Genomic DNA, 27,861 nt, shown 5'->3' on the forward strand with positions numbered 1-27,861 from the left:
AATTACCTTAGCTGTATGTTTTCGAACTCTTGCTGAATTTTCAAACTCATTGCACTTGAAATGTACTTTATTTAGGCTCTCAAATATTTTGATTCCAGTGTCACTGAGGGATCTTTTAATAAGTGTCACTGGTGTATGAAAACTTCTATGTCACACTGTTTGCAAAGTCAAGGTGAAGTTAAATCCTTAACCAAAACAGAATGAGTGAAAAGACTAAGGGACAATGTTAACACATATATTTTGGATTAAAGCCTCACTGATGAGTCTTTTATAGACAAAACGCACTTCTGTCATATATATAAAATTTCAATCCTGGTATCTATGATGAATTTGTTTTCATATTGTTTCAAATTTCCTTCAGTGGAGATATAAACAATAACAGAATGTTTTAAATGACATTTTTAAGAAATGAAATACATTTATTTTAATTCAGAATGGTCACATAAAATAAATGGTCATTTGCATTTCCAGAATTATAAAGAAACATTTTCTTTTTAAAGTTTTTTATTTAGACTGTCAATTATTATCATTTGATCAAGCAATCACACTGGATATCTGCTTAGATCTGTTGAGCACCTGTCACAGTTAAAGTCTGTCTGAATCATAACATGTGGTCATCATATCACACCTAAAACTAATTCCTGTTCTGCCTTCTTTTCTTCCTGCAATAATAATTATTAAAAAAAATGTTTAAAGGGGCACTAGCTACGAGATATATAAAAATCTAAAGTTTGACTTTTTTCTGTTCAATCAATAATTAAAGTGAAATAGTGAAATAACAATTCGCTCTTTGCAGCCCAAAAGGTTCAATTTTGTCAAATTACGCTAAGAAACATTGATAATTAGTAGTTCACTTGCAAGTGAATGAGTCAACCTCTTTAAATCCATATTCATGTGAATTTCAATTTAACCCCTAGCTAGAGATTAACAACGCATGCATTGTACATGAACTGGTTATTTAAAGAAAAAGAATGTCAACAATGAAAGTGAAACTACGGTAAATCATTTGATAACTAATTCAATGCACATAAAATCATTCTTATACGGTTAAAAACAATGAGAAACATCTATTTTTAATCTATAAAATAAAATCAAGGAGACCTATAAAATCCAATTGCTCGTGTTGGTTTCATCTATTCATATCTTTATTTATGTATACATCGCTTATATGGTCATATGGGGTCAAATCGATAGTTAATTAGATGGCGTCTGGACACGAAACGAACCTATATATAATCTACCCTGCTCTGTAAACGGTTTATTTTAGACTTTTGATAGTTTGGATAAATGTTTAACATTGTTATAAATCAAATATGAGAATTTGAGTCAAATCTGTGATCATGAATTTGACACCTAGTGCCCCTTTAAAAACTGACAAGATATGTCATACTGCATATGTGTACTGGTCCGAGACCACAATTGTCGTCCCTTGATTTTCGTTGTTCACGAATATAGTCCGTAGTGTTAACAGTGGGTTACTTGCCATTAATTTTTATACCCCTTCCAAATTTGTTTCTTTATGTTTAATGCCTCAAATTGTAAGTAGGGGGGTGAAATTACACTGTAAAAAAATTTGGGTCCAGAATTTTACATGAAAGTAGTGATTTGGTCCAGCTGAAAAAGGTTAAAAATTAGCACTTTGGAAGCTGTCAAAAGATTTCAAGACACCCTAAACACAAAATTGTCCATATTTTGAGTTAGAGGCGATGAAGTTTTCTATAATTTTGATATAATTTGTCCAAAAAGTAGTACAACACTCTGTAAAAATTTCATTGAGAAAGTGCAGGTGGGATTTTTTTAATTTTCATTTATGTTCTAAAAGAAATGCACTACGAATTAATTGTGTTCTCAGACCTACTGCTGACAAAATTTTGATAATCCTTAAAAACACTCTACCAACAAATTGAAACTTAATGCAGATGCTGATGAAAGAATGAAGGATTGTTATGTTTATTTTTGCGACAGAGGGTTTCAGGCTTGACAGATATGAAGCATAACTAGAGGCTCTTAAGAGCCTGTGTCACTCACCTTGGTCTATGCGTATACATTATTGTAACATGTAATAGACAAAGGACACATGGATCCATGACAAAATTGAATTTTGATGATATGATATGTTTGTAGATCTTACTTTACTGAACATTCTTGCTACTTACAATTTTCTCTATCTTTAATAAACTTGGCCCTTTAGTTACAAAAGAAAATATTTTGTAAAATTTTACAAAAATTTACCAAACTAATGAATTTTTTTTTAAATTAACTAAAAAGGCAATAACTCCTTAAGGGGTCAACTGACCATTTTGGTCATGTTGACTTATTTGTAGATCTTACTTTGCTGAAGATTATTGCTGTTTACAGTTTATCTTTATCTATAAAAGTATTCAAGATAATAACAATAACGGCAAAATTTCTTTAAAAATTACCATTTTGGGGGGGGCAACAACCCAACAACCGGTTGTCCAATTCATCTGAAAATTGTAGGGCAGATAGATATTGACTTGATAAACAATTTAACCCCCATGTCAAATTTGCACTAAATGCTTTGGTTTCAGAGTTAAAAGACAAAATCTACTTTTTACCCCTATGTTCTATTTTTAGCTATGGCGGCCTTCTTGGTTGGTGGGCCTGATAATTGTGGCCAAGTTTGGTTAAATATGGCCCAGTAGTTTCAGAGTAGAAGATTTTTGTAAAAGTTAACAACAACGACTGATGATGAAAGCCAAGTGATGAGAAAAGCTCGCTAGGCCCAAAAAGGAAAAAAAAATAAAATTCTAAACTGTTAATTATTGAATATCGTAAACACTTAATAGGTGAGAAAATTGGGATAAAGTCTAACTGTATCAACTATACAGGACTAGGAAAAACAAACTCTGCAACAAAAAAATTAACTGAAAAAAAACCATCCATAAGGACATACCATCTGACAATGGATGAAAGAACAGACAGACAGATGGACACCAGTTAAGGATAAGTCCTATATTTGACAAAAAAAACTTACTTCTTCAATTTTCATTCTTTTCTGTGATTGTATCTCATCTTCATCATCTAACATTTCCTGCAGCTTTCTTTTATAACTGAAAAATTATGAAAGCACCACTTTATAAATTTCAATAGTACAAAGCAGTTTTCTGAATTTATATTCTTTAAGGAACACTCATAGCCAAATTTTTGAAAACTAAGAATGTATAAGAACTCGAAATGTTGAAAAGCTGTAGGACCAAAAAGGACCAAACATAATAGCAAAATCCATCTAAGGTAAACTTTGGCTTAGGGATTTTAAACCTTAGTTTCTGAATAATTTTTAAATTTATATAAATGAACAATTTAAACAAGAGGCTCTCAAGAGCCTGAATCGCTCACCTTAATTATTTTGGTTAAATCTCTCATCAATGATTATTTTGGCTTTTCAATTTATTTAAATGTTCTTTGAATCATCCTATTTTCTTCAAAAGCAAATGTTCTATGTTCTATTTTAGCCAAAGGAGCTATGTTTCTTGACATACAAGGAAATAAAATATAAAAAAGCTAAAAAGGGTTTGTTATAATTCATGTCAGTACCAAAGTACTAAGGACTGAGCTGATGCATTTTGCAATAACAATCTAGAGAATTGTGTCAATATCTGAACACTATATTGAGTAAAAAAAACAAAACAAAAAAACACTGGAGAAGCAAAAATTACTGTTGGTGAGACAGATCAATGGTCAAAAGTAAAAATCACAAAAATACTGAACTCTGAGTAAAATTCAAAACGGAAAGTCCCTAATCAAATGGCAAAATCAAATCACAGAACACATCAAACAAGTGGACAACAAACACATTTTACCCCTGAGATAATCATAATAATAAAAGCAAATACCTCAATTAGAGATGAGCAAATACACCTAATCGCTATTTATTCCATTCCGGATAAGTTCTAAAATTACACAACTTTTTCATCTAGTCGAAGCTATCTGGGACCCTGTTTAAACAATTCACCATGCATGATACTTTTTAATGAGACCTGTTTAAACTACCGTAAATACTTCAAACAGAATATGTTTTTACTTCAATTTTAATTTCGAAAAAAGTGGATCATACTATATCAAAGTTTCTTGATGATCACTTTTTAAAGTTTTTCCTCCCTCAGCTCACTGCTGATGACCTCCATTTTCGGCCCACGTGACCTAAACAGGAAGTTGTATAAATGACTGTTTTTTTCAGGAATGGACTAAATAGCGATAAGGTGTATACTTCATATTAAAATTTATTGAGTAAAGTAATTACTGTTAATCCTTAATCTATTGTGTGCATTTATTATTGCAATTTTGTCATTTTAAACCAAAATGTGACTATTATTTTTGTGATTTAAAAAACTAATTCCAAAATGCAAGTTTAAATTATTGCAATTACAATCCTGACACAATGATAAAAGCAGTGCCACAATTTACAAAATTTACAGTTGTTTTAAAAGGATATATAACAAAACTTAATGAAACTGCAGCTAAACAGAAAGTTGAATGCATACAATTTTCAGGACCAGTATTGTCCAGTGAGGACACCTGAAGTACATACAATTTTCAGGACCAACCAGTATTGTCCAGTGAGGACACCTGAAGTACATACAATTTTCAGGACCAGTATTGTCCAGTGAGGACACCTGAAGAACATACAATTTTCAGGACCAACCAGTTTTGTCCAGTGAGGACACCTGAAGTACATACAATTTTCAGGACCAGTATTGTCCAGTGAGGACACCTGTTGTACATATAATTTTCATGACCAGTATTGTCCAGTGAGGACAGCTGTTGTACATATAATTTTCAGGACCAGTATTGACCAGTGAGGACACCTGTTGTACATAAAATTTTCAGGACCAGTGAGGACAGCTGAAGTACATACAATTTTCAGGACCAGTATTGTCCAGTGATGACACCTGTTGTACATATAATTTTCAGGACCAGTATTGACCAGTGAGGACACCTGTTGTACATACAATTTTCAGGACCAGTGAGGACAGCTGAAGTACATATAATTTTCAGGACCAGTATTGTCCAGTGAGGACACCTGTTGTACATATAATTTTCAGGACCAGTATTGTCCAGTGAGGACACCTGAAGTACATATAATTTTCAGGACCAGTATTGTCCAGTGAGGACACCTGTTGTACATATAATTTTCAGGACCAGTATTGTCCAGTGAGGACACCTGTTGTACATATAATTTTCAGGACCAGTATTGTCCAGTGAGGACACCTGTTGTACATATAATTTTCAGGACCAGTATTGTCCAGTGAGGACACCTGTTGTACATATAATTTTCAGGACCAGTATTGTCCAGTGAGGACACCTGTTGTACATATAATTTTCAGGACCAGTATTGTCCAGTGAGGACAGCTGAAGTACATATAATTTTCAGGACCAGTATTGTCCAGTGAGGACAGCTGAAGTACATACAATTTAACTCTTGACATCAAGCTGTTTGAATAACTTGAATAAGTCCAACAGCTAAACCAGGTTCTATTGATATCTGACTTATCCAGATTTGACTAAATTTCTATTGAATATCTAGAGCTACTAGAATCTTCACTTCTACAAATCTGAATAGGTTCCATGCTTACATTTCACTGTCCGGATTATTTTCCTGGTTTCTACACTGTTCTAACTTCCTCTGTATTGGTCCAACCATATCTTTCTGAACAGGTTCCTGTGTACTGACCATATATCTTATACCTATATCAATAAAATAAACAAATTAGTCCTTTTGAACAGGTTCTTGTGTACTGATCATATAAATGATACCTGTGACAATAAAACAAACAACTTTCCTTTTGAACTGATTCTTGTGTACTGACCTTACAAAAGTAAAAACAAAAAGTGGCACAGCCAAAAAAAAATCATCAATTTAAAATGCAACTTTTATTAACTAATCTAAGATAATTAGGTAGGGGGGTTAACCCTCATTAGTTAAACTTTGTGTAATATACTTATGGAGAGTTGTCTCATTGGCAATTATACCACATCTTTTTTTTATATTATAGTTGTGTTCCCTTTTGGTAGATATTTGTCTTCAAGGGTTGTATTGCTAGGTTAAACCAGTGAGTGCTAAATTAATAATTCTTTACTAAGTTTACACCCATATTTCTAACATGTAAAAGGGCCTATCAATTTGATCAACAATGAAATACAAATGTCACGGATAATACTCACGTTTTATCTGGTAAACTGTTTTCTTGACATCTTCAGGTGCAGCTCCGGCCAACAACACATCAGACATGTAACTGTAAATATCAGAAGGGATATGTAGACAAAATACAAAACCAAAAGTACAGTACAGTACATGCTATACAGACTTCTCTAACCAAATACGGGTACTGTAGATTTTTTTTTTCTCAAACTTATTTTAGTGGAATGAGGAAAATATGCATATCAGAATCATGGATATTTAATTTTGTAGCTTAAGCATAGTCTGCATACATTCCGTTAGAATTTTTTAATTTGTTAAATATCTAAGTTCATGGTTCCATTGTTCCATGAAATTAGTATCCAATGGATATTAATGAATCCATAGTATCAGGGTATTTCTCCTCTTGATTTATTATTTATAACAAGCAGGTTAATTATTCAAATTACTCAAATGTTTTCAAAGCAAAATGCATTGTGGTTTGATAGCTGTAGTAGGATAACTTTAAATATTACTTACCATGAAATACTGGTAGATTGCAATGCAAATTTGTGCTTTATCATATAAAAGCTTAAGGTAATCAGTTTTCTTGCGGAGAGGTACAGTTCTAAAAGAACTTAAGATCTTATATGGATTATTAAAATGTTTACATATCAGTACTACAGGTACCAAGATAATATTAATAACCAAATAAAACTGGATGATTTCCCGAAGGGTCCCAATTCAAAGTTGAAAATGTTCCTTCTAGCCTGTGGATAATTTAAGTAAAAGGAGAACAATTGTTTTCACCCCAATACACCAAATAAATTCATTTCAGTTTCTATTTTGTCACATGGGAATTTACCACCTTATGTGTTAATTTCAATTACAATTCAAATTTTTGAATTTCACAAAAAGTGATACATTTGTATTAACTATATAAACTGTATCAATAATTCTTTGAAGAAACTTTCTCAGCACTACTTTAGATGATGACAAATACCATTTAGATTCTTACCTATCCAAACTGACTTTGTCATTTTCTGCACTGCTTAAGATGGCTGCCAATGCAATCTGTGATGGAGCAAATACCAAGCTGACATTACTGGCTAAGGACTTGTCTAAGAAATCCTCAGCAAGTTTGCGTATCTTATCTATACGACTTTTTTCTATAGATTTATACCTAGTCTGAAAATACATATAACAGAATTTTGACACTGACAAAATGGATAGTAGAGAGAGATTCGCCAATATTGTTTACGTGTTTCGGCTTGATGGTTAACTCTCGATGTCTGCCTTCCACACCGTCTAGGAACATTTTCAACTATATCAAAAGGCTCTGCCATATCTAGAGCGGTTTGGTATAGCTCGTTCCAAACATTATCATCATTTCGCTCAGAACGCAACATTTCAACTATGCTTTTGCATTCATTCACAGCCTCTAGAAGGTCGCATTCAGCACCTTGCAGGAAAGTTGACAAATGAACTGTACTTTGTAACTTATGCTCTGATACTACTAATGCAATGACAAACTGAAATCTCATTAGCGACGCAAGATGTTGGCCTGCCTTGTCGTCCCCTAAGTTTTATAACTGTTCTAATGAGTGGACAACTACCGGAAATGCTGTTTTGAACGTATACAGAGCATCTGTGCAACTAGTCCAACGAGTTTCAAATCGATTTCTTAATTTAGTTTGTTTTTCAATATTTTCCTTCGTGCCACGTCTGATGAATGCTCGTCAAAGAAAGCTTGTAGTCGATTTGCAGAATAGTTGAAAGCAAACCCTATTTCTTGGACAACTGTCATGACGTTACGAACAGAATTGTCCTTACAACTGTGCGCAACCGCTTAGTTCAGACAATGCATGACTATCACTGTTTGTACTCTTAGAAGGCGCTTTGGTAAAAAAATTGTCTAAAGTTTGCCATTTAGGCTTGTCACGCTTTGAACTGCTCATGTTAAAGTTGCTTTTTAGTTACGTTTAGTACCGGAAGATTATTCACGCAAATAAATGAGAAAACGATTCTGGCAACGGTTGATTTTACATACGGAAATATTGTGACGTTATTAAGATAAGACTAGTTATAACTTATAGTATACTGTATACTATGGTTTTCTAATTATTATGGTTAAGTTCATATTTGTTTTTTTTCTCCAGTTGAATCGTTTATTCTTAAAATACTTTCTCGTACAATGTCTGAACATCGGTGGACATGCAACATTGCAAAACCACACGTCACTCGTTACAAATGGAAATCAACACTCAGACTGTAGTCTTACAGACAATAAATGAACAAAAGACAAACCCGGGACACAGAAGTACAAACGATAGACTGCATCAGCTCTGAAAACTAAAAGTAAATAGAAACATGGATACGAAAAACACGCAGGGACGATACCAGAGAGTAAAGAAAACTTGCTTCTTGCAAGATACTTTCCATGAAAACATTTTGATATGAAGACAATCTTTTGTTTTATTTATTTATTTTTTTTTCTTTAATTTCCAACATGAGGCATTTGCCTCATTTGCCTCAATGTAGTTACGGCCCTGAAATCTGAATAACAAATGCACGCAATAATTTCTGAATTTACTTCAATGATAATAAATACACAGCACACTCACCTTGAGGTCTATGATAAGACCTTCCAGAGGTCTATATGGGTTATGTACAGTTAAATGGTAATGTAATTTCTTCATTAACATAAGTTCAAAACTTAGAATTATATTGGTAAACTTGTCTCTATCTCCTTTTAAATTTCCTACAAACTGTGTGATAGAAACATTAAATTCCTCCACTTTACTGGCTAAATAAACACATGTCAACCTGAAAAAAATAATGAACCATGTGATAAAAAGCAGTCATTTTAAAAAGTTTTACTGGCTTGATAATCAAATGTCCACCCTCAAAACATTAAATTAAAAGAGTTGTGAACATTAATAGCCATTTCCACAACTTTTAAAGCCCATAAATCCTATGACAGTTCTCGATTAAAGCTTGAAAAGATTCTTCAATCTGTTTAATAAATAAATTTGATAATTTTGCCAATTTTTTCTCTGTGATTAATAGACACAACTCACAAAACTTAAAAGTGTATAAAAGTTTTTGAATATAAAGACTGATATTTGTTATAAATCAAGAGCTAGCAGTGGAGCTAAAAACAATGCAATCAGAACATTTTTACATCAATGACTGATAAGAGGGTTGATTTACCAGTATCAAAGAATTAGTTTAATCCCACCAGGTTTTCAGGTGCCTGACCCAAGTGAAGAACTTTGTCAGTAGTTGAAAGTTATATCTTAATGATTTCCATTATTTGGAGAATGGGTTGTTTTTTAATGGTAGATCTATAATTGTTTCTGTTTATTTTATTCACAACTTTCATCGGCTGATGATTAGGAGCTGACTTGTTGTATGGATTATTATTGATTATTTATATGGATTCCATTATGAATGAATGTATGCCTTTTTTTTTTTAGATTTGTTTTTTTACGTCATTTAGTTGATGTCACAATGATGTAACCCTGTATCTCCTGTAGTTCATATTCATAGTAAAGAAAATTGGGTACAACCTGTAAATATTAATATATATATACTGTAAACCAACTTATTTTGTGCATACTGTTTTTTTTTTTTATCTTACCAGTAAGTGCTTTCTAGCCAACTTTGTGGCAATTCATTTTTCACAATCTTCTCATTTTCTCTATATATTTATCTAAGGTTTGTGATGATTTAAATTTGTATTATTCTTCTATTCAGGAAAATAAATTGCTCCAGAAAATCAGTTTACAGTATATAATATATTCTCTGAATACCTACATGATATCTTTAGGATGATAGTCCATCACAGAATGCTTCACATAAAACCTCTTAAAATAACACATAGCTGTACCCTAAAATTATTGTTAATGTAAACATATAAAATAACACATAGCTGTACCCTAAAATGAGGGTAAATGTAAACATATAAAATAAGACATAGCTGAACCCTAAAATGGTAGTAAATACAACAGCAGCATCTTAAAATGAAAACATTAATATAAAATAATACACATCCATAAGATATGTTGCTGAAAAGGGCAACAAAAATTGGTAACTTACAAAAATGATCTTTTTCTTTTAGCTCTGAATTGAATGAAATAAAGGATCAATATAACACATACTTGTATAGAATAATGTTTTACTAAACTTGCTTTTATTTTCATCATATAATGGAAAATCCTCTTTGTTCCAACTCTAGATCCCTGTCACTACTTATAACATTTACTTTAATATGGAATGTTAATCAAAACAATAACTAATCACACTACAGTTTTGTTTTTAAAAGTACAAATAATGCTATCTTGTTTGAAAATAAGAGTTGCAATTATTCTTCTCATCCTTGCAGCCAGGATTGGGATTTGAAGTATTTGTTATTGTTGATGCTTGTACAAGTGTGTGTGTTTTGTTTTGTTTTTAAGAATTCACCTACCATTACATATTTTGGCATAGGAGGTTGGAAGACATTACAAAATTCACGGAGTACATGCTCAAAATGTCGACCAAGGATCCTCTCTTCAGTAAATGTTAAGTATTTCTTCTCTTTTGTTTCATCCTGAAAGTAAATAAATTAAAGATCAAACGAAGAGTTAGGTTAAATTTTTTATGAATCCCACACTTTTTTTATTGCTACTATCTTTGGCAAAAGTTCTTCATCTTTCAATATATAGCATGTAAGCATGTACAATGATGTAAAATACAAAAATATTATTGTCCGCAAGCTAAATGAGCACTGTAAAAATTTTAGTAACTTAAGACTGCAAATCAAAAAGAAAAGCCGAGGACAAAAAACAAACTTGTCAGACTATATGTATCTGTAGAATACGTTACAAATTACATTATCTTACCTTCATTTTGTACCTGATAATTTTGGCTATCCACTTAATGTCCTTTTTACAAACAAACAAAAATGTCTGTGAGTGAATGGTTTTTTCAAATGGTAAGATAAAAAAATTGACAGAAACAGGTGTCTAGGATATTAAATTACATGTTAATTAAGAAGCAAAATTTCATATGAAAACGAACAAAATCTTTTGTAGCCTGTCACCTGTCTTGTTTTAAATATGAAAGTGATTTCATAATAAAAGTTATATAAAAATTGTTAAAATATTCCCAGGATTGATTGGAAGGTACAAATATTATTACTATAATATATGTATTAAGGGTGGTTCGGAAATTCAAATGACTTTTCAGATAGCAAATACTTCATGTACTTAATTTTCATTTACATATTTTGAGTTCAGACTCTAAGACACCCTCAATACTTTTACCTTCTGGAAGAGGCTTTACTTACATCAAGATTAGCACCACCATGTTTACTTACATCAAGATTAGCACCACCATGTTTACTTACCTCAAGATTAGCACCACCATGTTTACTTACATCAAGATTAGCACCACCATGTTTACTTACATCAAGATTAGCTCCACCATGTTTACTTACATGTTTACTCACATCAGGATTAGCACCACCATGTTGACTTACATCAAGATTAGCACCACCATGTTTACTTATATCAAGATTAGCACCACCATGTTTACTTACATCAAGATTAGCACCACCATGTTTACTTACATCAAGATTAGCACCACCATGTTTACTTACATGTTTACTTACATCAAGATTAGCACCACCATGTTTACTTACATCAAGATTAGCACCACCATGTTTACTTATATCAAGATTAGCACCACCATGTTTACTTACATCAAGATTAGCACCACCATGTTTACTTACATCAAGATTAGCACCACCATGTTTACTTATATCAAGATTAGCACCACCATGTTTACTCACCTCAAGATTAGCACCACCATGTTTACTTACATCAAGATTAGCACCGCCATGTTTACTTACATCAAGATTAGCACCACCATGTTTACTTACATCAAGATGAGCACCACCATGTTTACTTACATCAAGATGAGCACCACCATGTTTACTTACATCAAGATTAGCACCACCATGTTTACTTACATCAAGATTAGCACCACCATGTTTACTTACATCTAGATTAGCACCACCATGTTTACTTACATCTAGATTAGCACCACCATGTTTACTTACATCAAGATTAGCACCACCATGTTTACTTACATGTTTACTTACATCAAGATTAGCACCACCATGTTTACTTACATGTTTACTTACATCAAGATTAGCACCACCATGTTTACTTACATGTTTACTTACATCAAGATTAGCACCACCATGTTTACTTACATGTTTACTTACATCTAGATTAGCACCACCATGTTTACTTACATCTAGATTAGCACCACCATGTTTACTTACATCTAGATTAGCACCACCATGTTTACTTACATCTAGATTAGCACCACCATGTTTACTTACATCAAGATTAGCACCACCATGTTTACTTACATCTAGATTAGCACCACCATGTTTACTTACATCTAGATTAGCACCACCATGTTTACTTACATCTAGATTAGCACCACCATGTTTACTTACATCAAGATTAGCACCACCATGTTTACTTACATCAAGATTAGCACCACCATGTTTACTTACATCTAGATTAGCACCACCATGTTTACTTACATCTAGATTAGCACCACCATGTTTACTTACATCAAGATTAGAACCACCATGTTTACTTACATCAAGATTAGCACCACCATGTTTACTTACATGTTTACTTACATCAAGATTAGCACCACCATGTTTACTTACATGTTTACTTACATCTAGATTAGCACCACCATGTTTACTTACATGTTTACTTACATCTAGATTAGCACCACCATGTTTACTTACATCTAGATTAGCACCACCATGTTTACTTACATCTAGATTAGCACCACCATGTTTACTTACATCTAGATTAGCACCACCATGTTTACTTACATCTAGATAAGCTCCACCATCTTTATTACATTTAGATTAGCACCACCATGTTTACTTACATCTAGATTAGCACCACCATGTTAACTTACATCAAGATTAGCACCACCATGTTTACTTACATCAAGATTAGCACCACCATGTTTACTTACATCAAGATTAGCACCACCATGTTTACTTACATCAAGATTAGCACCACCATGTTTACTTACATCAAGATTAGCACCACCATGTTTACTTACATCAAGATTAGCACCACCATGTTTACTTACATCAAGATTAGCACCACCATGTTTACTTACATCAAGATTAGCACCACCATGTTTACTTACATCAAGATTAGCACCACCATGTTTACTTACTTGTTTACTTACATCAAGATTAGCACCACCATGTTTACTCACATCAGGATTAGCACCACCATGTTTACTTACATCAAGATTAGCACCACCATGCTTACTTACATCAAAATTAGCACCACCATGTTTATTTACATCAAGATTAGCACCACCATGTTTACTTACATCTAGATTAGCACCACCATGTTTACTTACATCAAGATTAGCACCACCATGTTTACTTACCTCAAGATTAGCACCACCATGTTTACTTATATCAAGATTAGCACCACCATGTTTACTCACCTCAAGATTAGCACCACCATGTTTACTCACATCAAGATTAGCACCACCATGTTTACTCACCTCAAGATTAGCACCACCATGTTTACTTACATCAAGATTAGCACCACCATGTTTACTTACATCAAGATTAGCACCACCATGTTTACTTACATCAAGATTAGCACCACCATGTTTACTTACTTGTTTACTTACATCAAGATTAGCACCACCATGTTTACTTACATCAAGATTAGCACCACCATGTTTACTTACATGTTTACTCACATCAAGATTAGCACCACCATGTTTACTTACATCTAGATTAGCACCACCATGTTTACTTACATCAAGATAAGCAACACCATGTTAACTTACATCAAGATTAGCACCACCATGTTTACTTACATGTTTACTTACATCAAGATTAGCACCACCATGTTTACTTACATCAAGATTAGCACCACCATGTTTACTTACATCAAGATTAGCACCACCATGTTTACTTACATCAAGATTAGCACCACCATGTTTACTTACATCAAGATTAGCACCACCATATTTACTTACATCAAGATTAGCACCACCATGTTTACTTACATCTAGATTAGCTCAACCATCTTTACTTACATCAAGATTAGCACCACCATGTTTACTTACATCAAGATTAGCAACACCATGTTTACTTATATCAAGATTAGCACCACCATGTTTACTTACATCAAGATTAGCACCACCATGTTTACTTACATCAAAATTAGCAACACCATGTTTACTTATATCAAGATTAGCACCACCATGCTTACTTACATCAAGATTAGCACCACCATGTTTACTTACATCAAGATTAGCTCCACCATGTTTACTTACATCAAGATTAGCACCACCATGTTTACTTACATCAAGATTAGCACCACCATGTTTACTTACATCAAGATAAGCACCACAATGTTTACCTACATCAAGATTAGCACCACTATGTTTACTTACATGTTTACTCACATCAAGATTAGCACCACCATGTTTACTTACATCAAGATTAGCACCACCATGTTTACTTACATGTTTACTTACATCAAGATTAGCACCACCATGTTTACTTACATGTTTACTCACATCAAGATTAGCACCACCATGTTTACTTACATCAAGATTAGCACCACCATGTTTACTTACATCAAGATTAGCACCACCATGTTTACTTACATGTTTACTCACATCAGGATTAGCACCACCATGTTTACTTACATCAAGATTAGCACCACCATGTTTACTTACATGTTTACTTACATCAAGATTAGCACCACCATGTTTACTTACATCAAGATTAGCACCACCATGTTTACTTACATGTTTACTTACATCAAGATTAGCACCACCATGTTTACTTACATGTTTACTCACATCAAGATTAGCACCACCATGTTTACTTACATCAAGATTAGCACCACCATGTTTACTTACATCAAGATTAGCTCCACCATGTTTACTTACATCAAGATTAGCACCACCATGTTTACTTACATGTTTACTCACATCAAGATTAGCACCACCATGTTTACTTACATGTTTACTCACATCAAGATTAGCACCACAATGTTTACTTACATCAAGATTAGCACCACCATGTTTACTTACATCAAGATTAGCACCACCATGTTTACTTACATCAAGATTAGCACCACCATGTTTACTTACATCAAGATTAGCACCTCCATGTTTACTTACATGTTTACTCACATCAAGATTAGCACCACCATGTTTACTTACATCAAGATTAGCACCACTATGTTTACTTACATCAAGATTAGCTCCACCATGTTTACTTACATCAAGATTAGCACCACCATGTTTACTTACATCAAGATTAGCACCACCATGTTTACTTACATGTTTACTTACAACAAGATTAGCACCACCATGTTTACTTACATCAAGATTAGCACCACCATGTTTACTCACATCAAGATTAGCACCACCATGTTTACTTACATGTTTACTTACAACAAGATTAGCACCACCATGTTTACTTACATCAAGATTAGCACCACCATGTTTACTTACATGTTTACTCACATCAAGATTAGCACCACCATGTTTACTTACATCAAGATTAGCACCACTATGTTTACTTACATCAAGATTAGCTCCACCATGTTTACTTACATCAAGATTAGCACCACCATGTTTACTTACATCAAGATTAGCACCACCATGTTTACTTACATCAAGATTAGCACCACCATGTTTACGTACATCAAGATTAGCACCACCATGTTTACTTACATCAAGATTAGCACCACCATGTTTACTTACATGTTTACTTACATCGAGACTAGCACCACCATGTTTACTTACATGTTTACTTACATCAAGATTAGCACCACCATGTTTACTCACATCAAGATTAGCACCACCATGTTTACTCACATCAAGATTAGCACCACCATGTTTACTTACATCAAGATTAGCACCACCATGTTTACTTACATCAAGATTAGCACAACCATGTTTACTTACATCAAGATTAGCACCACCATGTTTACTTACATGTTTACTCACATCAAGATTAGCACCACCATGTTTACTAACATCAAGATTAGCACCACCATGTTTACTTACATGTTTACTCACATCAAGATTAGCACCACCATGTTTACTTACATCAAGATTAGCACCACCATGTTTACTTACATCAAGATTAGCTCCACCATGTTTACTTACATCAAGATTAGCACCACCATGTTTACTTACATGTTTACTCACATCAAGATTAGCACCACCATGTTTACTTACATCAAGATTAGCACCACCATGTTTACTTACATCTTTACTTACATCAAGATTAGCTCCACCATGTTTACTTACATCAAGATTAGCACCACCATGTTTACTTACATGTTTACTCACATCAAGATTAGCACCACCATGTTTACTAACATCAAGATTAGCACCACCATGTTTACTTACATGTTTACTCACATCAAGATTAGCACCACCATGTTTACTTACATCAAGATTAGCACCACCATGTTTACTTACATCAAGATTAGCTCCACCATGTTTACTTACATCAAGATTAGCACCACCATGTTTACTTACATGTTTACTCACATCAAGATTAGCACCACCATGTTTACTTACATCAAGATTAGCTCCACCATGTTTACTTACATCAAGATTAGCACCACCATATTTACTTACATCAAGATTAGCAACACCATGTTTACTTATATCAAGATTAGCACCACCATGTTTACTTACATCTTTACTTACATCAAGATTAGCTCCACCATGTTTACTTACATCAAGATTAGCACCACCATGCTTACTTACATGTTTACTTACATCAAGATTAGCACCACCATGCTTACTTACATCAAGATTAGCACCACCATGTTTACTTACATGTTTACTTACATCAAGATTAGCTCCACCATGTTTACTTACATCAAGATTAGCACCACCATGTTTACTTACATCAAGATTAGCACCACCATGTTTACTTACATCAAGATTAGCACCACCATGTTTACTTACATCAAGATTAGCACCACCATGTTTACTTACATCTAGATTAGCACCACCATGTTTACTTACATCTAGATTAGCACCACCATGTTTACTTACATCAAGATTAGCACCACCATGTTTACTTACATCAAGATTAGCACCACCATGTTTACTTACATCAAGATTAGCACCACCATGTTTACTTACATCAAGATTAGCACCACCATGTTTACTTACATGTTTACTTACATCAAGATTAGCACCACCATGTTTACTTACATCAAGATTAGCACCACCATGTTTACTTACATGTTTACTTACATCAAGATTAGTACCACCATGTTTATTTACATCAAGATTAGCACCACCATGTTTACTTACATCAAGATTAGCACCACCATGTTTACTTACATCAAGATTAGCACCTCCATGTTTACTTACATGTTTACTTACATCAAGATTAGTACCACCATGTTTATTTACATCAAGATTAGCACCACCATGTTTACTTACATCAAGATTAGCACCACCATGTTTACTTACATCAAGATTAGCACCACCATGTTTACTTACATCAAGATTAGCACCACCATGTTTACTTACATCAAGATTAGCACCACCATGTTTACTTACATGTTTACTTACATCAAGATTAGCACCACCATGTTTACTTACATGTTTACTTACATCAAGATTAGCACCACCATGTTTACTTACATGTTTACTTACATCAAGATAAGCTCCACCATGTTTACTTACATCAAGATTAGCACCACCATGTTTACTTACATCAAGATTAGCACCACCATGTTTGCTTACATCAAGATTAGCACCATCATGTTTACTTACATGTTTACTTACATCAAGATTAGCACCACCATGTTTACTTACATCAAGATTAGCACCACCATGTTTACTTACATCAAGATTAGCACCACCATGTTTACTTACATGTTTACTTACATCAAGATTAGTACCACCATGTTTATTTACATCAAGATTAGCACCACCATGTTTACTTACATCAAGATTAGCTCCACCATGTTTACTTACATCAAGATTAGCACCACCATGTTTACTTACATCAAGATTAGCACCACCATGTTTACTTACATCAAGATTAGCACCACCATGTTTATTTACATCAAGATTAGCACCACCATGTTTACTTACATCAAGATTAGCACCACCATGTTTACTTACATCAAGATTAGCACCACCATGTTTACTTACATGTTTACTTACATCAAGATTAGTACCACCATGTTTATTTACATCAAGATTAGCACCACCATGTTTACTTACATGTTTACTTACATCAAGATTAGCACCACCATGTTTACTTACATCAAGATTAGCACCACCATGTTTACTTATATCAAGATTAGCTCCACCATGTTTACTTACATCAAGATTAGCACCACCATGTTTACTTACATCAAGATTAGCACCACCATGTTTACTTACATCAAGATTGGCACCACCATGTTTACTTACATCAAGATTAGCTCCACCATGTTTACTTACATCAAGATTAGCACCACCATGTTTACTTACATGTTTACTTACATCAAGATTAGCACCACCATGTTTACTTACATGTTTACTTACATCAAGATTAGCACCACCATGTTTATTTACATCAAGATTAGCACCACCATGTTTACTTACATCAAGATTAGCTCCACCATGCTTACTTACATGTTTACTTACATCAAGATTAGCACCACCATGTTTATTTACATCAAGATTAGCACCACCATGTTTATTTACATCAAGATTAGCACCACCATGTTTACTTACATCAAGATTAGCACCACCATGTTTACTTACATGTTTACTTACATCAAGATTAGCACCACCATGTTTACTTACATGTTTACTCACATCAAGATTAGCACCACCATGTTTACTTACATCAAGATTAGCACCACCATGTTTACTTACATCAAGATTAGCACCACCATGTTTACTTACATCAAGATTAGCACCACCATGTTCACTTACATCAAGATTAGCACCACCATGTGTACGTACATCAAGATTAGCACCACCATGTTTACTTACATCAAGATTAGCACCTCCATGTTTACTTACATGTTTACTTACATCAAGATTAGCACCACCATGTTTACTTACATGTTTACTTACATCAAGATAAGCTCCACCATGTTAACTTACATCAAGATTAGCACCACCATGTTTACTTACATCAAGATTAGCACCACCATGTTTACTTACATCAAGATTAGCACCATCATGTTTACTTACATGTTTACTTACATCATATTAGCACCACCATGTTTACTCACATCAAGATTAGCACCACCATGTTTACTTACATCAAGATTAGCACCACCATGTTTACTTACATCAAGATTAGCACCACCATGTTTACTTACAGGTTTACTCACATCAAGATTAGCACCACCATGTTTACTTACATCAAGATTAGCACCACCATGTTTACTTACATCAAGATTAGCACCACCATGTTTACTTACATCCAGATTAGCTCCACCATGTTTACTTACATCAAGATTAGCACCACCATGTTTACTCACATCAAGATTAGCACCACCATGTTTACTTACATCAAGATTAGCACCACCATGTTTACTTACATCAAGATTAGCACAACCATGTTTACTTACATCAAGATTAGCACCACCATGTTTACTTACATGTTTACTTACATCAAGATTAGCACCACCATGTTTACTAACATCAAGATTAGCACCACCATGTTTACTTACATCAAGATTAGCTCCACCATGTTTACTTACAGGTTTACTCACATCAAGATTAGCACCACCATGTTTACTTACATGTTTACTCACATCAAGATTAGCACCACCATGTTTACTTACATCAAGATTAGCACCACCATGTTTACTTACATGTTTACTTACATCTAGATTAGCACCACCATCTTTACTTACATTTAGATTAGCACCACCATGTTTACTTACATCAAGATTAGCACCACCATGTTTACTTACATCAAGATTAGCACCACCATGTTTACTTACATCAAGATTAGCACCACCATGTTTACTTACATCAAGATTAGCACCACCATATTTACTTACATCAAGATTAGCACCACCATGTTTACGTACATCAAGATTAGCACCACCATGTTTACTTACATCAAGATTAGCACCTCCATGTTTACTTACATGTTTACTTACATCAAGATTAGCACCACCATGTTTACTTACATCAAGATTAGCACCACCATGTTTACTTACATCAAGATTAGCACCACCATGTTTACTTACATGTTTACTTACATCAAGATTAGCACCACCATGTTTACTTACATGTTTACTTACATCAAGATAAGCTCCACCATGTTTACTTACATCAAGATTAGCACCACCATGTTTACTTACATCAAGATTAGCACCACCATGTTTGCTTACATCAAGATTAGCACCATCATGTTTACTTACATGTTTACTTACATCAAGATTAGCACCACCATGTTTACTCACATCAAGATTAGCACCACCATGTTGACTTACATCAAGATTAGCACCACCATGTTTACTTACATCAAGATTAGCACCGCCATGTTTACTTACATGTTTACTTACATCGAGACTAGCACCACCATGTTTACTTACATCAAGATTAGCACCACCATGTTTACTTACATCAAGATTAGCACCACCATGTTTACTTACATCAAGATTAGCACCACCATGTTTACTTACATCAAGATTAGCACAACCATGTTTACTTACATGTTTACTCACATCAAGATTAGCACCACCATGTTTACTTACATCAAGATTAGCACCACCATGTTAACTTACATCAAGATTAGCACCACCATGTTTACTTACATGTTTACTCACATCAAGATTAGCACCACCATGTTTACTTACATCAAGATTAGCACCACCATGTTTACTTACATCAAGATTAGCACCACCATGTTTACTTACATCTAGATTAGCACCACCATGTTTACTTACATCAAGATTAGCACCACCATGTTTACTTACATCAAGATTAGCACCACCATGACTTACATCAAGATTAGCACCACCATGTTTACTTACATGTTTACTTACATCAAGATTCGCACCACCATGTTTACTTACATCAAGATAAGCACCACCATGTTTACTTACATCAAGATTAGCTCCACCATGTTTACTTACATCAAGATTAGCACCACCATGTTTACTTACATCTAGATTAGCACCACCATGTTTACTTATATCAAGATTAGCACCACCATGTTTACTCACATCAAGATTAGCACCACCATGTTTACTTACATCAAGATTAGCACCACCATGTTTACTTACATCAAGATTAGCTCCACCATGTTTACTTACATCAAGATTAGCACCACCATGTTTACTTACATCAAGATTAGCACCACCATGTTTACTTACATCAAGATTAGCACCACCATGTTTACTTACATCAAGATTAGCACCACCATGTTTACTTACATCAAGATTAGCACCACCATGTTTACTTACATCAAGATTAGCACCACCATGTTTACTTACATCAAGATTAGCACCACCATGTTTACTTACATCAAGATTAGCACCACCATGTTTATTTACATCAAGATTAGCACCACCATGTTTACTTACATCAAGATTAGCACCACCATGTTTACTTACATCTAGATTAGCACCACCATGTTTACTTACATCAAGATTAGCACCACCATGTTTACTTACATCAAGATTAGCAACACCATGTTTACTTACATCAAGATTAGCACCACCATGTTTACTTACATGTTTACTTACATCAAGATTAGCACCACCATGTTTACTTACATGTTTACTTACATCAAGATTAGCACCACCATGTTTACTTACATGTTTACTTACATCAAGATTAGCACCACCATGTTTACTTACATCAAGATTAGCACCACCATGTTTACTTACATCAAGATTAGCACCACCATGTTTACTTACATCAAGATTAGCACAACCATGTTTACTTACATGTTTACTCACATCAAGATTAGCACCACCATGTTTACTTACATCTAGATTAGCACCACCATGTTTACTTACATCAAGATTAGCACCACCATGTTTACTTACATCAAGATTAGCACCACCATGTTTACTTACATCAAGATTAGCACCACCATGTTTACTTATATCAAGATTAGCACCACCATGTTTACTCACCTCAAGATTAGCACCACCATGTTTACTTACATCAAGATTAGCACCACCATGTTTACTTACATCAAGATTAGCACCACCATGTTTACTTACATCAAGATTAGCACCACCATGTTTACTTACATCAAGATTAGCACCACCATGTTTACTTACATCTAGATTAGCACCACCATGTTTACTTACATCTAGATTAGCACCACCATGTTTACTTACATCAAGATTAGCACCACCATGTTTACTTACATCAAGATTAGCACCACCATGTTTACTTACATGTTTACTTACATCTAGATTAGCACCACCATGTTTACTTACATCAAGATTAGCACCACCATGTTTACTTACATCAAGATTAGCTCCACCATGTTTATTTACATATTTATAATTAGTATCTCTTTTATTTTGTGTTATCTGTGTTTCGCCTGTAAATGTCCAATGTTTTTTCTGTGTACTAGTAGAAAACATTTTCTCTCAGTTGGATCTGAAAAAATTATTTTCAATTAAAAAGTTTATACATTTATACTTAATCTTGCAAAATACATACTTATTGCCATTTAAGTGTAAATCTAAAACGTGTATGATAAGCTCAGTGGTTGTCATTTGTTGATGTGGTTCATAAATGTTCCTAATTTCTTGTTTTTATATAGATTAGACCATTGGTTTTCCTGATTGAATGGTTTTACAATATTCATTTTTTTTTGGCCATTTATAGCTTAAAGTTCAGTGGGAGCTAAGGCTGTGTGTTGAAAACCAGACTTTAACCTTTAATGGTTTAGTATTACTTATCATGCTAATTGTGACTTGAATGGAGAGTTGTCTCATTGGCAGTCATACCACATCTTCTTGTACATATATCTACTATGTTTGATGTAATTATACCTTTGTCATGATTGTTGTTAATTTTGAAATTTCTGAATGAAACGATCATTTATTTTCCCTACTTTTTCCTATCAGCATGATCAGTTTGATTGGAAACTTAAATATGAAATATAATGTTTATTCATTTTTAGTATATAATTTTAGTACATGTATTCAAGTCAGCCAGTATATTCTAGAATTGTCAACATAATTCAATTCTTGGTATTAATTGCATCAGATTGAAGATATGAAGTTTAATAGGCTGCACAACAGCAGTCAATATCATTGATATTTCATCAATTATACATGACAAGTGAGATCACTCCAAGTTTTTAGTCGAGTTTGTGCTGCTACAGTAACTAAGTCTTTATTTTTTATGTTGTGTTTGGTGTACTTTTGAATATCCCTTGGGCATGTTGGATGACTTTCGCCCTTCTTTTTATTAACATGATTAAGCAGGGCTCACGCTACCAGGCAACTTGGGCAAAGAAGTTGCTTTCCCGACTGTTACTTTGCTTTTCAAGACCCCCAAAAGCTAAAAACATGTTGCCCTGTTCTTGATGATACTTGCTTTCAGTTGCTTCCGTCATTGGACATTTTCAATTTTTTCCAAGTAAATGAAACATCAATTTTTTATTGATAATTAAAGAAATTTAGACATAAACGATTCATTAACTTAAGAAAAGAGTCTGAAGCATTATCTTTGCAGTGTGTAGCAGGTTAATTTAAGCCATGTAAGCTGCAGTGATTAATATCTCAGCTTATCAGTCAGAGCTCAGACATAAATAAGTCTGAATCTGCTTTTGACTCATAGCGGTCTAAATTTGTAAGTTTTAGGATTTGTCTCCCTAAAGACAAAATACGACTTTAATAAGTCAAATATTGTTAAACAAGAAATAATTGGCTAGAATTATAAAGTTGCAAATTGGTTTACTTCAAGACCGGACCCACCCATATTTATAAGGAGGTCATGCGTCTAAATCAAATAATGACAACATTGAAAGACAATACTTTGTCTTCTAAAGAAAAATAAGAGAGTCTAAAAAATCAGAGATAATGTTAATTAACCCTACAATGCAACCACCTGGAACCACACCACACTTAATGAGGTAAAACATCTGTGTTTAGTAAGGACAAATGAAGGATGTTCAATTAGACAATTAAATATAGATAGCTCAAGTCCTTGTGAACTCTCAGACAGGTTTTTGCTGTCATAGGTGGTGTAGTTTGGCCACCAAGTGAAAAAAAAATTTTTTCATTAACATAAATTGACCTAAACAAGTCTGTCATTTTCTGACTTAGATAAATCTAAAATTGAAAACACATTTTTATGATAAATACATGTTTTGACTTCTTTAAGTCGAAAACATAAATAGACTTGTTTAAAATGTCTGAGCTCTGACTGCTTATAAAATTGAGAGCTTAAGTTAGTTTTCAGTAAATACAAGTATTCTTTCATACAGTAGTACTTTAATATATATACATGTATATGGAAACAAGACCATGTGGTATAAAGGGTTACACGTCATTATTACGACAGCCCATTAGTCCGACAGCCCATTGGTCCGACAACCCACTAGTCCGACAACCCAATAGTCCGACAACCCATTGCTTCGACAGCCCAATACTCCGACAACCCATAAGTCCGACACTTACAATGTATCAAGTCAAGTATCAGGGTATCAGGGTAAAATTAAATTTGTCTGTCTGTATTATTACGTTTAGATATGTAATAACATATTTTAAGAAATAACTCTGTATTATGGCGTATATATAACATAAGGCTAAGGTAGTTCGAATACTGTCTATATACTCAATTCGAAATATGTATATAGAATATAAAAGAAAAGAATGTTTCATTTTCCAAATTAAAGGATATTTAAACATTGTTAAAGAGCATATAAATCAAGAACAACCATTGATGGTACGAGCTACTGATGAAATCCCGCCCAAACATTTCGGTAGACAGGGAGATTTTGAGTTGTGAATCCGAAAAACCATCACTCAGTATAACTGACTTATATAAACATTGAAACCAAATTTCAGATATCATTGTATTGTAGTTCAGGAGAAAAATGTGACGAAAATTTTCAACTTGGCTGTCATGTAATGAGTAATGAATTTGAAAACGCATCACACGATATAAACGACTTCAATAGACCTTTCAGAAATCCTTGGTATGTAGTTCATGAAAAAGATGCAACGAATATATTTATGGGACGGACGGACAAACTGAAGGACGAACGAACAGACGGATGGAAGGACGGATGGACAGACAATGGTAAAACAGTATAACCCCACTTTTTTCGAAGCGGCGGTCTAATGTGGTCAACTTGATTGAGTCAACATTAAGAAATTACAATACTAATATGATATAATTATCTTTATAGCACTATAAGCCTCAGTCACAATCGGAGCCAAGTAAAATAGAAAAAAACAACTAACATATTGATATCAAATAACAGTCAGTATCAAGACATGTACTACATAATTCAAAAGAACTAACAATGTAATCCTCATTTTCACCCCATAATAGTAAAGTTTTCCTGTGTTTTTCATCGAAAATTTATCATATTTATCTAACTTTTTTAAAATTCTTACGTGCTAGAAATATGGTGAAAGAGTTATTATGAAGTGAGCATTTGATTGAAAAATGACGCTTATCCTCAACTTTATCAGCAATAAGATTTTTTGATTATCTAGCAATTTCAATTGTTAATGTAATGGAAGAGCACCGATTCTGAATTAACATAAGAACTACCTTTCTTAAAATAAATGATATCTAAATATGTTTTTCTTCTTGAAAACAATCTTTAAATGAAAAATAAGTGTCAAGTTTCCAACAAAACACATAATGTACTAAGTTTTTTTAAAATAAGACAATTTGACAAAAACACAAGCGGGACAAGAATGTCACACATTGTCTTAGATTATTTACTAGTTTGTTATTGGCTTTATACTGCACTCGTTCTATTTGAGCAGTCAAAATGCGTTGACTGTATATTTCTATAACATATACAGACACTGAACCGATACATGCACTTTTCCTTATGAATATTTAAGTAGAAGTTGCCGTCATGTCCGTCATATTTGTTTTTCGTAATAAGTTGTGTTGTAAACCATCATTTCTGCTTCTCCACTAACCATAATAAAAGAGACATATTTTTCTAGATTTTAAAATAAGCTCAGGACATAAAATCTCACTGTATCCCTACAAATATATAAAGTTTCATCACTCAGACTATGTCTGAACGATCGCTATTGGAAGTGCTGTGTACTGTCTCCGTATTTCATGGATTCATATTCCCGAACATGATACCGTATTCATAATTGGAATTGCTCATATTTTCTGAGCAAATGTTTCTTCCTATTTGTCATCTTATTTTTTAGGATCTGGGTATGTATAATGTGTATCTGATTTTCTCATTTTGACTGACGCCACATTAGTCCCTTATATCTGTGACAAAATCAATTTAAATAAAACTCAGATGAGTGACAAGGGTTAGAAAGTGTTGCGACCAAAAAGGGCGGGAAATGTTATACAACTCCGATATATTTATTTATGTAGTTAACAGTGGAGACACCTCACTCCCCTAATACGGGAAAAGGGGGAACCGAAGATCTACTGAAAGAAGGTAGATCAAGACACACATGCAAAAAAAAAGCGACCTAGAACAGCACAGACTGATATTGAACACACAAACAACGAAATATAAAGATAAATAAAGTACCTAGACACGTAAAACGAAAGTGGGACGAGAGTAAGGACTGAGCAGTTGCTATAGGCATGAGTATCAACTCCAATATACTGAGACAAATATCCTGCATGGAAAGAATAATTGTAATCAAAACGGACAACCACAAATATCAAAGAGAACGGAGTTGGTCTTTTTAGAGAAAATTTACCCATACACATAAGAAAAACGCATCAATTTGTCGGAATAACGGGCTGTCGGAGTAATGGGTTGTCGGAATAATGGGCTGTTGGAGTAATGGGCTGTCGGAATAGTGGGCTGTCGGAGTAATGGGCTGTCTGAATAATGGTTGTCGGACTAATGGGATGTCACCGTATAAAGTACATGTAGGATTTCTGAGATAACCAGAGAATGTGTCTGCTTGAACTATTGATGTCAAACAACAATCACTTTTCCATTGTGGCGTCAGATATTTTTAAGACGTCAAAATTTTACATGAACCTGTGTGATGTCTAGTAATGGTGGACAAATAGCAATCAGGTGTATGTGGAGGATGAAAGGTTGTAGCACTTTTAATGTGGGTTCGTGGTCTATGAGGTTAATACAGATGTCTACATTGCTTAAAGTCCTGAGTTTGATTCTGACTCTGGGAGCTAAAAAATTCAGTACATCAGAAGAATGTTTTTAAAACTGTTTACCCTCCCTCAACACATCTCTGTCCCCTTCGGCCCTTGTACCCAGACCAGAGTTAATTTAAACTAGAATGTGAACATCCTTTTCGTGCAAAATGGGTGCTGTAGCATTATCATTTTCATCTTTAAACGTACCTGTAAAGACTGTTCAGTTTTCTGCATACCTATCACATTAACATCGAAAAAGAGTTATTCGTTTTGAAAAGGTACGTGTGTATTGTAGACAGGGGAAAGAAACTAGTAGAACGCTTTGGACT

At 33.9% G+C, this 27,861-nt stretch overlaps 1 protein-coding gene across 1 annotated transcript; it reads right to left on the reverse strand.

The window, feature by feature from the left end:
• Window positions 1–386: 386 nt before the first annotated feature.
• Window positions 387–27,861, reverse strand: LOC134707310 (cyclin-H-like). The gene is made up of 10 exons (XM_063566958.1): window positions 27,740–27,861; window positions 22,705–22,840; window positions 10,611–10,733; window positions 9,959–10,032; window positions 8,764–8,965; window positions 7,158–7,327; window positions 6,187–6,257; window positions 5,598–5,709; window positions 2,999–3,074; window positions 387–662 (listed from the first exon to the last, which is right to left on the reverse strand). The coding sequence occupies exons 2-10, from the start codon at window positions 22,822–22,824 to the stop codon at window positions 618–620; spliced, it is 993 nt and encodes a 330-aa protein (XP_063423028.1). The 5' UTR covers window positions 22,825–22,840; window positions 27,740–27,861; the 3' UTR covers window positions 387–617.

The sequence above is a fragment of the Mytilus trossulus genome, chromosome 2 (assembly GCF_036588685.1).
Source record: "Mytilus trossulus isolate FHL-02 chromosome 2, PNRI_Mtr1.1.1.hap1, whole genome shotgun sequence".
In the NCBI taxonomy this organism is placed as follows: Eukaryota; Metazoa; Mollusca; class Bivalvia; order Mytilida; family Mytilidae; genus Mytilus; species Mytilus trossulus.

What these genes read in the sequence shown, in the direction of transcription:
- LOC134707310 (XM_063566958.1), bottom strand. Translation starts at nt 22,824, where the DNA reads ATGTTTTCTACTAGTACACAGAAAAAACATTGGACATTTACAGGCGAA. An exon ending in GTCTTATCATAGACCTCAAG is followed by an intron (nt 7,328 to 8,763) that starts GTGAGTGTGCTG and finishes ATGTATTTTCAG; the next exon opens with ACTAGGTATAAATCTATAGA. An exon ending in AATAATCCGGACAGTGAAAT is followed by an intron (nt 3,075 to 5,597) that starts GTAAGCATGGAA and finishes ATAATTTTTCAG; the next exon opens with TTATAAAAGAAAGCTGCAGG.